General features: G+C 43.0%; 1 protein-coding gene across 1 annotated transcript in view; it reads left to right on the top strand.

The window, feature by feature from the left end:
- Positions 1-11: 11 nt before the first annotated feature.
- The window catches only part of LOC139423818 (bMERB domain-containing protein 1-like), a 34,252-nt gene continuing 20,711 nt past the window's right edge, over positions 12-13,552 (top strand). Inside the window, exons 1-2 of the mRNA XM_071175455.1 lie at positions 12-609; positions 11,411-11,531. Of these exons, the coding sequence (XP_071031556.1) occupies positions 525-609; positions 11,411-11,531 (206 nt within the window). The 5' untranslated portion in view covers positions 12-524. The remainder of the gene's footprint in view (positions 610-11,410; positions 11,532-13,552) is intronic.

The following is a 13,552-nucleotide window of genomic DNA, read 5'->3' as shown; positions in this document are numbered from 1 at the left end:
ATACTTTCCAAGTGGGAAACTATGACCTCATCTTTCTACGAATTTCCAAGTTGGACATTTCAGAGTTTCCTATTTCTGCGTTTTCTTGAACGCAGCGTTGCAGTGTAAGGAAACCAACGTGTAATTGTGTAATTTGGGTGAACTATCCCTTTAAGTACAGTGATGTTGAATGAGAGGGATACTGTGGGGAACATGTATGTAGTACCACCGATTAACGTAAGGTGGCGCCATGGTCTAATATAAAAGTATATATTCGAGTTTACAGTTGGTATTGAAAACATCATCAGCCTTGGCTTGAACACCGCAAACTCAAATAACGGCAAGAGCGTGACAACACCAGCACGTTGTGGAAGCGTTTTTACACAATTCTCTGCCATGCAGCTTGGTACTTAATGAAAGACTGTGCGCATAGACTGCTCCAGTTGCCTTTTCTTGTTAGTTTTCCTTCGGTTTCCAAGACACAGCATTGTACTTGTTTGACAGCGCATCCTTGACCAGTTTGGAATCGAACCCACGGTTGAGAGATGGAAAAGGAAAATAAACACGGATCATCACATCAGTACGGCTCTCTGGAATGCACTAAATGGAATACAGACAATTCCAAAACAGGTAAATACATGGAACTGTTTGTGTGTGCATAATTGACCTGAAAAGACAATAGTATTTATTACAGGGGAAATGCTTGCAGTTGCATGCAGACGTTGATGTTTGTTTCATAATGCACGTCTACAGGTGGCAGTCAACAGCTGTAACTAGAGGGCTGCACATGCAGCAGCTAACTCTTCCTGTGGTCCACATAAAACGTACAAATACATGACAAAGTACAGAACAGTTATAGACAAGGACATGAAATTCAAAATAAAAAAGAATATAAGAGTTCTATATTGGAAAGACACCAAGAAACAATACGAATTATATTGACACACTATTCATATACATGTACAGTTACATTTGATCTTTAGAAAGAGGAGAGGTGCTGTGATAGAATATGTTTTTTTTAAATCCGTTTTTAATAGTTAAACTTGCTTTTGCCTGAATAACCTCTGGTGGCAGAGCATTCCATGATGACATGGCTCTAAACATACACTGCCTTCGGAAAGTATTCAGACCCCTTGACTTGTTCCTCATTTTGTTAGGTTACAGCTTTATTCTAAAATTGATTAAATTGTTTTTTCCCCATCATCAATCTACACAAAATACCCCATAATGACAAAGCAAAAACATTTTTTTAGAAATGTTTGCTAATAAAAAATAAATACAAATTAAATATCAAATTCACATAAGTATTCAGAACCTTTACTCAGTACTTTGCTGAAGAACCTTTGGCAGCGATTACAGCCTTGAGTCTTCTTGGGTATGACGCTACAAGCTTGGCACACCTGTATTCGGGGAGTTTCTCCCATTCTTCTCTACAGATCCTCTCAAGCTCTGTCGGGTTGGATGGGGAGCGTTGCTGCATAGCTATTTTCAGGTCTCTCCAGAGATGTTCGATCGATCGGGTTCAAATCCGGGCTCTGGCTGGACCACTCAAGGACATTCAGAGACTTCTCCCGATGCCAGTCCTGCGTTGTCTTGGCTGTGTGCTTAGGGTCGTTGTCCTGTTAGATGGTGAACCTTTGCCCCAGTCTGAGGTCCTGAGCACTCTGAAGCAGGTTTTCATCAAGGATTTCTCTGTACTTTGCTCCATTCATCTTTGCCTTGATCCTAACTAGTCTCACAGTCCCTATCGCTGAAAAACATCCCCACAGCATGATGCTGCCACCACCATGCTTCACCGTAGGGATGGTGCCAGGTTTCCTCCAGACGTGACGCTTGGCATTCAGGCCAAAGAGTTCAATATTGGTTTCATCAGACCAGAGAATCTTGTTTCTCATGGTCTGAGAGTCTTTAGGTGCCTTTTGGCAAACTGCAAGCAGGCTGTCATGTGCCTTTTACTGAGGAGTGGCTTCCGTCTGGCCACTCTACCATAAATAACCGATTGGTGGAGTGCTGCAGAGATGGTTGTCCTTCTGGAAGTTTCTCCCATATCCACAGAGAAACTCTAGAGGGCCCTTCTCCCCCGATTGCTCAGTTTGGCCGGGTGGCCAGCTCTAGGAAGAGTCTTGGTGGTTCCAAACTTCTTCCATTTAAGAATGATGGAGGCCGCTGTGTTCTTAGGGACCTTCAATGCTCCAGAATTTTTTTGGTACCCTTCCCCAGATCTGTGTCTCGACACAATCCTGTCTCGGAGCTCTACGGACAATTCTTTCGACCTCATGGCTTGGTTTTTGCTCTGACAACTGTGGGACCTTATGTAGACAGGTGTGTGCCTTTCCAAATCATGTCCAATCAATTGAATTTACCACAGGAAGACTCCAATCAAGTTGTAGAAACATATCAACGATGATCAATGGAAACAGGATGCACCTGAGCTCAATTTCGAGTCTCATAGCAATGGGTCTGAATACTTATGCAAATAAGGTTTTTCTGTTTTTTATTATTAATGCATTTGCAAAAAAATCCCAAAACCTGTTTTCACTTTGTCATTATGGGGTACTGTGTGTAGATTTCTGATATTGTTTTTATTTAATCAAATTTAGAATAAGGCTGTAAGGTAACAAAATGTGGACAAAGTCAAGGGGTCTGAATACTTTCCGAAGGCACTGTAACTGAGTGACGCATTACATCTGTTTTTAGTTTGGGTACAGTGAAGAAACCCATAGTGGTGTGTCTGGTGCGGTATGTACAGTGTATGTCTGTTTGAAGTGTATGCAAATTGATTATTCAAATGTTTAGGCAAGAGAAGTTGTCAATTTCTCCTAAACCCTCAAACATGAAATACTATTATGCATGTTGTTGACGTTAGTTCTGTGTGTGCAGTTAAGGACAAGGTGTGCTGCTTTATTTTGAGCCTGCTGCAGCTTTAATAGGTCTTTCTTTGCTCCACCTGACCATATTACCAGACAGTAATCAAGATCCGCGCCTGAAGTAGTACAGTTTTGTCAAAAACGCAGAACATCTTTTTATAACAGACATACCTCTCCCCATCTTTACAACAGCTGTGTCAATATGACTTGACCATGAGTTCAGCTTCTTCCACTTGTTCAATGGTCACACCCTTAATGCACAACTCCATTTGAGGTTTAGGTCTAGGAGAATGCTTTGAACCAAATGCAATACTTTTGGTTTTAGATGTATTTAAGGCCAGTTAATTGTTAATGACCCATTCTGACACTGACTATAACTGACTGCAGCTTCTTGTAAGACAAGTGGCAAATCGTTTTTAAAAATTGAGAAGAGTAATGGCCCAAGGCAACTGCCCTGAGGGATACCACACTGTACATATCTGACGTTAGAGAAGCTTCCATTGAAGGACACTCTCTGGGTTCTATTGAATAAGTAACTCTCCAACCATGTGATGGCAGGTGATGTAAAGCCATAAGTGAGTTTTTTCAATAACGCGTGTGTCCATTTTAGAATAATGTGTACAGTCACAGGGTGTACGCCATTATAGTCAGTAAATTGCACCCCAAATTATAGATGATGGCCTGCTGATGAGACTTAACAGGACGTTGAGAATGGAAGAGAACACTGTGAGTGTCAGTTTCGCAAGGCTGAGGACACACTGTTCCCACACTATTGATATCATTACATCAACAATTCTCTCAGAGTCATTCTTCTTTTGCTTTCATGTTTCAACAACAAAAGGAATAGGAAATTGTTTGTTTGTTGAGAATAATTTATATATTTTTTTGTAACTAAACACTTTGTTTTAGTCATTATCTTCTATTTCTCTTCAATCAAAGTGCCTGTAGGCTATTACTGCACTTCCTCAAAATGAGGAATCTGAATCTCTCCTTTCTTTCTTTCTTTTTTTCTCTCTCTCTCTCTCTCTCTCTCTCTCTCTCTCTCTATTGTTCTCTCTCTCTCTCCATTGTTCTCTCTCATCCATTGTTCTATGCTACATTACATATGCTATGTGGATGCTGAATGCTAACTTGTAATGGTTGGCTAACAGCAGTGTCCTCCAATTGGCAGTGACAGTGTGCTAGACATTCTCTTAGGGAGGGTGAGAGACATGGACTTAGAGCGAGCCACAGTCAAATTTTAAAGTTAGTTCCGCAGAGCAAGGTTGAAAACCAGGTAGTAGTGTACTTTTTAATTGAGTTTGGAACACATAAGTTGTCTCAACATGAGAAGCTCTGCAGAGGAATTGGATCACTGTTCTTCCAGTGTCTCTATTATGAATTTCTCTCTCTACACACACTCAGACACATTATTACACACACACACACACACACACACACACACACACACACACACACACACAATTACACACACACTTCTGCTATGCACTCTCACAGTGACCCTAGCTCTAGCTCCAGGGATGGCCCCCCTCCAGCCCTACTCCGATCTCTTTCCCTTAGTGCAGGGGTGTGAACATGCCGCCTAGTTACAACAGACCCGACCAACCTCTCAGTCCCAGACGTGATGATGGCTGTCAAGGTAATGGGTGCCGGAGGCTGGGTACACAGTGAACCTCTCACTGATGGCTTTTGGGAAACCTGTTGTGGCATTTTGAAATCCCAACGTGCCACTGGTGTTGTCCTTAACAGGGAGGAAGTGTAGGTCAGAGGAGGGATGGGAATAGACACTAAAGACAATAGAGTTATAGAGAGGTTTGAACTTCAGGAGATGTTGGGAGTGTTGTCAGGTTTACTTGAATGGAGTTCGAAACATTGGCAAGTTTTTACGATCCAGAGTCCACTAATCAGTCTTTATGATGAGACCACCCCTCCCTCCGGAGTGAAAGTGCCATGGCTGTCTTGACGTAAGCGCTGTCGTAGCTGGTCACATCAGGAAGTGTGTCATACTGTAGTAACACAGCTGAGCGTCTCTGTGAAGATTCATATAGCTAAGTATGCGTCCTTTGTGCCTGGCTGAGAACGCTGACTGCTTTGGCTCTTTGGGAGTCTCAGGCTTGTACACAATACAATGCTGACAGATGCCAAAGGGATAAGAGTGAATATACACTGGATGCCAAGGGAAGCCAGACTTCCCCCCAAAAATGACAAAAAAAAACGTACAATAATTTATCTTTAGTCTCTCTGTGTTTCATCATTTTCCTTCAATTCGCAAAAGGCTGAATGTAACTCGTGCCCCGCTGTCTCTCTGTGTGTAGGCCATCTATCTGATGCTGTCTGGTCCAAATGAGTAGGACATTGTTGCCACCCGTAGCATTGAATGCAAAGTAAGCCAGCGAGCTCAACTGTGAATGATCCCGGCGCACCAAAAAAAAGTTTGCTCTCAAATCCCATTGATACGTCATTGATAGAAAACTTGAATTGCTGCATCTCGTTGTCTTGTTGTCCTCCTTTGGCTAGCTAGCTGAAATGGTCCCTTTCCTAAATTAGCCATGGATAGAGATAGGGATTTGTACTTGTGCTTTTACTTTTTTCTCCGTACTGGTCAATGGCAATTCTTTTAATTTTTTTATTTTAAATTTTACCCCCTTTTCTCCCCAATTACGTGGTATCCAATTGTTAGTAGTTACTATCTTGTCTCATCGCTACTACTCCCGTACGGGCTCGGGAGAGACAAAGGTCGAAAGCCATGCGTCCTCCGAAACACAGCCCAACCAAGCCGCACTGCTTCTTAACACAATGCTCATCCAACCCGGAAGCCAGCCGCACCAATGTGTCAGAGGAAACACCGTGCACCTGGCGACCTGATTAGCGTGCACTGCGCCCGGCCCGCCACAGGAGTCGCTAGGAGGAGGCCAGCAATTCTGATCCAACCATTAATTCAACATTGTTGTGCCCCTGACCTGAGACGGGTTGCATCACTGCCTGGTATGGCAACTGCTCGGCCTCCGACCGCAAAGCACTACAAAGGGTAGTGCGTATGGCCCAGTACATCACCGGGGCCAAGCTTCCTGCCATCCAGGACCTCTATACCAGGCAGTGTCAGAGGAAGGCCCTAAAAATTGTCAAAGGCTCCAGCCACCCTAGTCATAGACTGTTCTCTCTGCTACCTCACGGCAAGCGGTATCGGAGCACCAAGTCTAGGTCCAAGAGGCTTCTAAACAGCTTCTACCCCAAGCCATAAGAATCCTGAACAGCTAATCAAATGGCTACCCAGACTATTTGCACCCCACCATACACTGCTGCTACTCTGTTATTATCTATGCATCGCCACTTTTATAACCTTACCTGCATGTACATAATGACCTCAATTACCTCGACACTGGTGCCCCCACACATTGACACATTGACTCTGTACCAGTAACCCCTGTATATAGCCCGCTATTGTTATTTACTGCTGCTGTTTAATTATTGGTTTTTCTTACTTTTTGGGGGGTATTTTTCTTAAAACTGCATTGTTGGTTAAGGTCTTGTAAGTAAGCATTTCACGGTAAGGTCTACTACACCTGTTGTATTCGGTGCATGTGACTAATAACAGTTGATTTGACACAAGTTCAATATGTAGCTAGATGTAGAAGGATAATGTTAACTAGCCAAAGTTTGCCATGAATGGAAGTTAGGCTAGCGAGCAAGCCTTTTAGCCAAGTAGCCTAGGACAACAAAAATGAAAAGAATGTACTGTATGACAGAGTGATAGAACGTTTCGTCAACATCAAAGAGAGGAGGATGGCATTGGCTTGTCTCTACAAACATGCACACACACACACACACACAGAAATCAGAACCATGGACAGCCACATCATATTTAGCTTACATTGATTGGACTAAATTGTTTTTGGTATCTTTGAGTTGTCACTGTATTAGACTCAGCAGAGGTGATTTGATGATGTTGAAATGTTGAAGTTGAAATGGTGCCGGAATAGTGGAGGCAGCTCCTGTTTTCTTTGTGACTTGCGGTGACTCTCCGTGGTGCTACATCAATAGTTGTTTAGTGGACCGAAAATGTCAGAAACAAGAACTAGCTTACATGTAACTGTCTGTTACTGTACATGCTATATAGGTTGTATTATGACTTTTTTTGTGGATGAGTCGACGGGCTTGGCTTCCCCAGTGATTTTACCCACGCATGTTACACAGAGTGGAACAGGGGAACCAAAGAGCAGACTCAGATGAGGAGACTGGGATGAAGTAACCAAGGTATTTATTGAAACACAGGGGGAAGATGGAGTGCAGGTCAGGGGAAGCTCGGGCGGGTTGCAGGAAACCAGGTGCTGAGGCTGAGGCTGGAGTGAGAGGTGTGGGGACAGGGTAAGCAGATCCGGAGGGGAATCCAGGACAGAGAAGCAGGATGACGAGACGTGGGAATGGAGACAGGGACCAGAGTCAGAGCGGGTGGAAATGTAGCGGAGAGGAAAACAACATCAGGCCAGGAAAACAGGCACAACAGGATAACAGGATCTAACAGTACCAAACGGCTAGAACCGTAGACTGACTGAGCAGAGATTACGATCTGTCAGCGTGGAAGTGGCAGGACTGAGTATTTGTAGAGGTCTTGGTTATGGAACAGGTTGCAGCTGGTGGGGATCTGCTCTGACTCCAGCACACCTGTCTCCACCCACACAATCACACACACAGAGGGAGGGAGAGAGCACTGGGGGAGTGGCGGCAGGTCAAGGAGACACAGGATGAGCAGTAGAGGGCGTGGCAGGAGCAGATGTAACAACGCACCGTTGGTGCTAGTTAGAATACACCTCTTCTCTTCCTTTCAGCTCCCTCAAAGGATGTTATATCTGATTCTGCACATCAAGCCCAGTCTAGCCTGCCATCCCTGGGGCAAGCCTGTGTGAGGAGGAGAAAAGGATATCTCTCTCTCGCTCTCCCCCACCCTTCTCTCTCTGCTTTATTTTCAATTGACTTTCAGACAAAACACACATCTTGTATGTATTTGCCATGGTAAAGAGTATCAAAGTAGACAGTCTCATCCCTCAGGAGGAAGAAGGAGACTATCAGATTCTCTGTAAGTCAGTGGTGGTGGTGTGAGGTTTCTCAATCCCCAGCCCAGCTGGTGTCTCAGTTAGTCGGGCTCAACATAGAGCAGCTCAACAGCGGGGAAGAGTTAGTTAGCAGAGCCGCTAGGGAACCAAGACACCAGCAGACGAGACTCAGAAGAGACTCGGAGGAAGAGAAGGCAGACTGACCGAACTGTTGAACCTCTGACTTCCTTTAGCTCAGCAGGCTAACACAGTCTTTTGGCACACAGGACACTCATCAGCATACCTCAATACACCTTCAACAAGGAATGACTGGTCTTTCTGACAGGTCTAGGATCAGTAAATAAAGTTAAATCCATGTCTAATCAGTTTTTTTTCTGTGACTCGAAGGTGTAAATCTGCGAAAGAAATAGGCAGTTGTGGAGAATGGATGCAGTTGAACGTTTGATCAAGAAATACTGATCTAGGATCAGATGGTAAATAAATGTATAATTCTCTTTTGTGCGACAAGTAGGCATAAATCTGTGAAAGCAATAGGGAGTTCGGGCGGTGGACGCAGTGGAATGTTTGATGTCATGGCAGAGTGTTTAGCTCGATTGAAATTCTGCACCGGGTCTGAAGCTGAAATGCTTTGAACTGGCTCCATCTCACACTAGTTATTGGGACTGAGGAAAAACAAAGCTTGATGTTAACAGCTTGGGGCAGACAGATAAATGAGTGAGATATAGCGGCTGAGATGTGACGAAGCTTATAAAGGTTATCTATGATCACATTATGTAACAGCAGGTTAGATGGAATAGAGGTAAAGGATGGTAAACTACCAGTAGCAATTACACTCTGGTTACCAAAGTAGTATAAACGTAGTAACAACTTAAAGAAATGGCCTGGCAAGGTGTGCCCTGCATAAATTCAAGAAATGCACATTGACATAAACATAAGTATTTATTATAATGTCATTCTGTTAGGTATTTCCTTGTGCTGATGTCTGGCCGCCGTTGTAAAACCACATAAGTAGCTGTTCATACTTAGACTTATTTTTCTTGGTGATTTATATTCCGCTCAAAGGGGGTGAGGGAGGTAGGACACTCATAGGCAGACTCACTCGCACGCAAACCTTCTCTTTCTCTCGCTCTCTGTCTCTCTCATTTACTCACTAACTCACTCACTGTGTGAGCCAGTCTGCACCAGAGCACTCGGACAGTCAACTCTTTTCTCAAATGGTTCCCCAGAGTCTCCATGGGTTCAGATCATCAACAGTAATTACAAGGAACACAGTTTTTCTGCCTCTGCTTCTCACACGCTGGGAAATTGGTAAAAAGTCTTTGTACTCAAAGACTGAAAGGTTTTTACCTTCAACGTTTCTCATAACAATGACTGAGGAAGAAGCCTCCAACTTGCTGCCAAAGCGTGGATTTTGTGACTTAATGAATTGTTTTCATCAGAGATAAAGTGCTAGGCACAGGCTAGATTTATTTTTTTAAGAAGCATATCTCTCTGTTTTTCAGTTTTTGCTGTGTACAGTTGAAGTCAGAAGTTTACATACACTTAGGTTGGAGACATTAAAACTCGTTTTTCAACCACTCCACACATTTCTTGTTAACAAACTATAGTTTTGGCAAGTCGGTTAGGACACTTTGTGCATGACACAAGTCATTTTTCCAACAATTGTTTACAGATAGATTATCATCACAATTCCAGTGGGTCAGAAGTTTATACACTAAGTTGACTGTGCCTTTAAATAGCTTGGAAAATTCCAGAACATTATGTCATGGCTTTAGAAGCTTCTGATAGGCTAATTGACATAATTTGAGTCAATTGGAGGTGTACATATGGATGTATTTCAAGGCCTACCTTCAAACTCAGTGCCTCTTTGCTTGACATCATGGGAAAATCAAAAGAAATCAGCCAAGACCTCAGAAAAAAAATTGTAGACCTCCACAGGTCTGGTTCATCCTTGGGAGCAATTTCCAAACGCCTGAAGGTTCCACGTTTATCTGTACAAACAATAGTACGCAAGTATACACACCATAGGACCAAGCAACCATCATACCGCTCAGGAAGGAGATGCGTTCTGGCTCCTAGAGATTAACGTACTTTGGTGCGAAAAGTGCAAATCAATCCCAGAACAACAGCAAAGGACCTTGTAAAGATGCTGGAGGAAACAGGAACAAAAGTATCTATATCCACAGTAAAATGAGTCCTATATCGACATAACCGGAAAGGCTGCTCAGCAAGGAAGAAGCCACATCTCCAAAACCGCCATTAAAAAGCTAGACTACGGTTTGCGACTGCACATAGGGACAAAGATCGTACTTGTTGGAGAAATGTCCTCTGGTCTGATGAAACAAAAATAGAACTGTTTGGCCATAATGACCATTGTTATGTTTGGAGGAAAAAGGGGGCGGCTTGCAAGCCGAAGAACACCATCCCAACTGTGAAGCATGGGGGTGGCAGCATCATGTTGTGGGGGTGCTTTGCTGCAGGAGGGACTGGTGCACTTCACAAAATAGATGGCGTTATGAGGAAGGAAAAGTATGTGGATATATTGAAGCAACATCTCAAGACATCAGTCAGGAAGTTAAAACTTGGTCGCAAATGGGTCTTTTAAATGGACAATGACCCCAAGCATACTTCAAAAGTTGTGGAAAAATGGCTTAAGGACAACAAAGTCAAGGTATTGGAGTGGCCTTCACAAAGCCCTGATCTCAATCCTATATAAAATGTGTGGGCAGAACTGAAAAAGCGTGTGCAAGCAAGGAGGCCTACAAACCTGACTCAGTTACACCAGCTCTGTCAGGGGGAATGGGCCAAAATTCTTATTGTGGGAAGCTTGTGGAAGGCTACCTGAAACGTTTGATCCAAGTTAAACGATTTGAAGGCAATGCTACCAAATAGTAATTGAGTGTATGTAAACTTCTGACCCACTGGGAATGTGATGAAAGAAATCAAATCTGAAATAATCATTCTCTCTACTATTATTCTGACATTTCACATTCTTAAACAGTGGTGAGCCTAACTGACCTAAGACAGGGATTTTTTACTAGGATTAAATGTCAGGAATTGTGAAAAACCGAGTTTAAATGTATTTGGCTATGGTGTATTTAAACTTCCGACTTCAACTGTATGTATTTGATTAATCCTGGAACAAACCCTAATTGAATTCCTTAGCCTGCATTGAACCAGACAAAATCAATGTTTTGCTGGGCACCATACAAAGATGATGATCTTGTCCCAAGCTAACTTATCCATGATGCTACAGTAGGACATGTGTGATACAGCCATATTTATGCATATGCGAGCTTTATCTTGTCACAATGTTACTTTGCTATGCCAATCCAACTGTGTGTGTGTGCGTGCGTGTGCATGTGCGACTGTGTGTGTGTGTGTGTGAGAGCATGTTTGCGCGTGAGCACACGTCTGCCTACCTATTCTACCATATCCATATCATTCCAAAATGTAGAACTGGAAAGGAGTTTAATAGAAAAAACAGAACGTTTGTCTGTCCTCTCTGATCAGAAGAGGACATCGTCTCCATGGCAGACTCCACCATCACCATAGATGACATCGAGGGAGAGCTGTTCAAGATTGACAGGATTCGAGATGTGCTGGTCAGAAGAGAGTCAGAACTCAGATACATGTGAGTATGTTGTATGTCTGTTATCTCTAATCTGGATATCTCTAATCTAGATATCGCTACTGTGTTGTCATGTATTATTCTGAATAGGAGGGTGGTGTGTGTGTGTGTGTGTGTGTGTGTGTGTGTGTGTGTGTGTGTGTGTGTGTGTGTGTGTGTGTGTGTGTGTGTGTGTGTGTAACAATACAGTTCAAGTGTGGTGAATCCTGTTCAATCTAGTGGTGGTTCTCTAAAGCTTGGGATGCCACACAGGAGGGAGAGTGGAAAGAGAGGAATGAATGAAGGAGGGGGAGAGAGAGGTAGGGCTGTTACGGTGACTTTAGTACCGCCACAGCGGCGGTCACGAGTCATGAAGGCCATCATATTCCATGTGACCGGTTAGTCACGGTAATTAGGCTTCTCCAAGCTCTGATGCTGCTGATGGTCATTAGTAGCCTATCAACCTTCTAACTGCCTGGTACTCAGCCCTCTATTGTCCCTCAAATCACTCTGACATCAACGCAAATGTTACTAAAAATCTAATCAAACACTTCATGAGAGCCCATGAGCTCATTTACCACCACATTTTTTTGGCTATGCAATTGTACGAGAAAAAAGAGTGATGGCCTCTACTAAAAAGAGGAGATTCCCCTAAGCTTTCTATAGACTAGGCCTACTATATTTATTCCTCAACTTTCCTAATATTAAGCACATTGTTTATCTTTACAACAGGAGTATAGGCTGCCTGGCTGGAAATGAACCACAGGAAAAGCAGACATGTATTTCTTCCCCACTGCCCCTGTTTCGAGACAGGTGCATGATAATGGTCCATTCTTAATCAAAACAAATGTCATACATATATTATTTACTATATGTAAAGACAAGATTAAATCAAGAATAGTCTGATGGGTGACAATATTAGCCTATCACTTGTGAATGATGCCCAGCATAAGAAACAGAATAGTTGCATGTGTGCACACCCTCAAATCGTTTGTATTCTTCATACTATAAAATAATATAAAATATAATGCCACGGAATTCCAAGCAAATCTTGTCTGCTAAATTAACTAGTTTAGCCTACAGCCATTTGGCATAGCCACATCAGGACATAACATAAGGACAACTCAGAGTATGCTATTCTGTTCTTCTGAACTAGACTACATTATCTTCATATCATGCTTCTTTAGACCTGTCTAAAATAAATAATGGACTTATTGTGAAGGTGTAGGCTATATTACATGTATTTATTTTACTTTTTAAAATATAGATGTTCTAAAGGTCTGCATCAGTGGCTTGTAGAATAATTTTGCACGCCCAATTTTTCAGTTTTTGATTTGTTAAAAAAGTTTGAAATATCCAATAAATGTCGTTCCACTTCATGATTGTGTCCCACTTGTTGTTGATTCTTCACAAAAAAATACAGTTTTATATCTTTATGTTTGAAGCCTGAAATGTGGAAAAAGGTCGCAAAGTTCAAGGGGGCCGAATACTTTTGCAAGGCACTGTAGTTGAATGTGCTGACAACAAAATCACACAAAGATTATCAATGGAAATCAAATGTATCAACCCATGGAGGTCTGGATTTGGAGTCACACTCAAAATTAAAGTGGAAAACCACACTACAGGCTGATCCAACTTTGATGTAATGTCCTTAAAACAAGTCAAAATGAGGCTCAGTAGTGTGTGTGGCCTCCACGTGCCTGTATGACCTCCCTGCAACACCTGGGCATGCTCCTGATGAGGTGGCGGATGGTCTCCTGAGGGATCTCCTCCCAGACCTGGACTAAAGCATCCGCCAACTCCTGGACAGTCTGTGGTGCAACGTGGCGTTGGTGGATGGAGCGAGACATGATGTCCCAGATGTGCTCAATTGGATTCAGGTCTGGGGAACGGGCGGGCCAGTCCATAGCATCAATGTCTTCCTCTTGCAGGAACTGCTGACACACTCCAGTCACATGAGGCCTAGCATTGTCTTGCATTAGGAGGAACCCAGGGCCAACCGCACCAGCATATGGTCTCACAAGGGGTCTGAGGATCTCATCTCG

This window comes from Oncorhynchus clarkii, chromosome 13 (assembly GCF_045791955.1).
Source record: "Oncorhynchus clarkii lewisi isolate Uvic-CL-2024 chromosome 13, UVic_Ocla_1.0, whole genome shotgun sequence".
Classification (NCBI taxonomy): Eukaryota; Metazoa; Chordata; class Actinopteri; order Salmoniformes; family Salmonidae; genus Oncorhynchus; species Oncorhynchus clarkii.
This window is presented reverse-complemented; position numbering and strand designations above follow the sequence as displayed.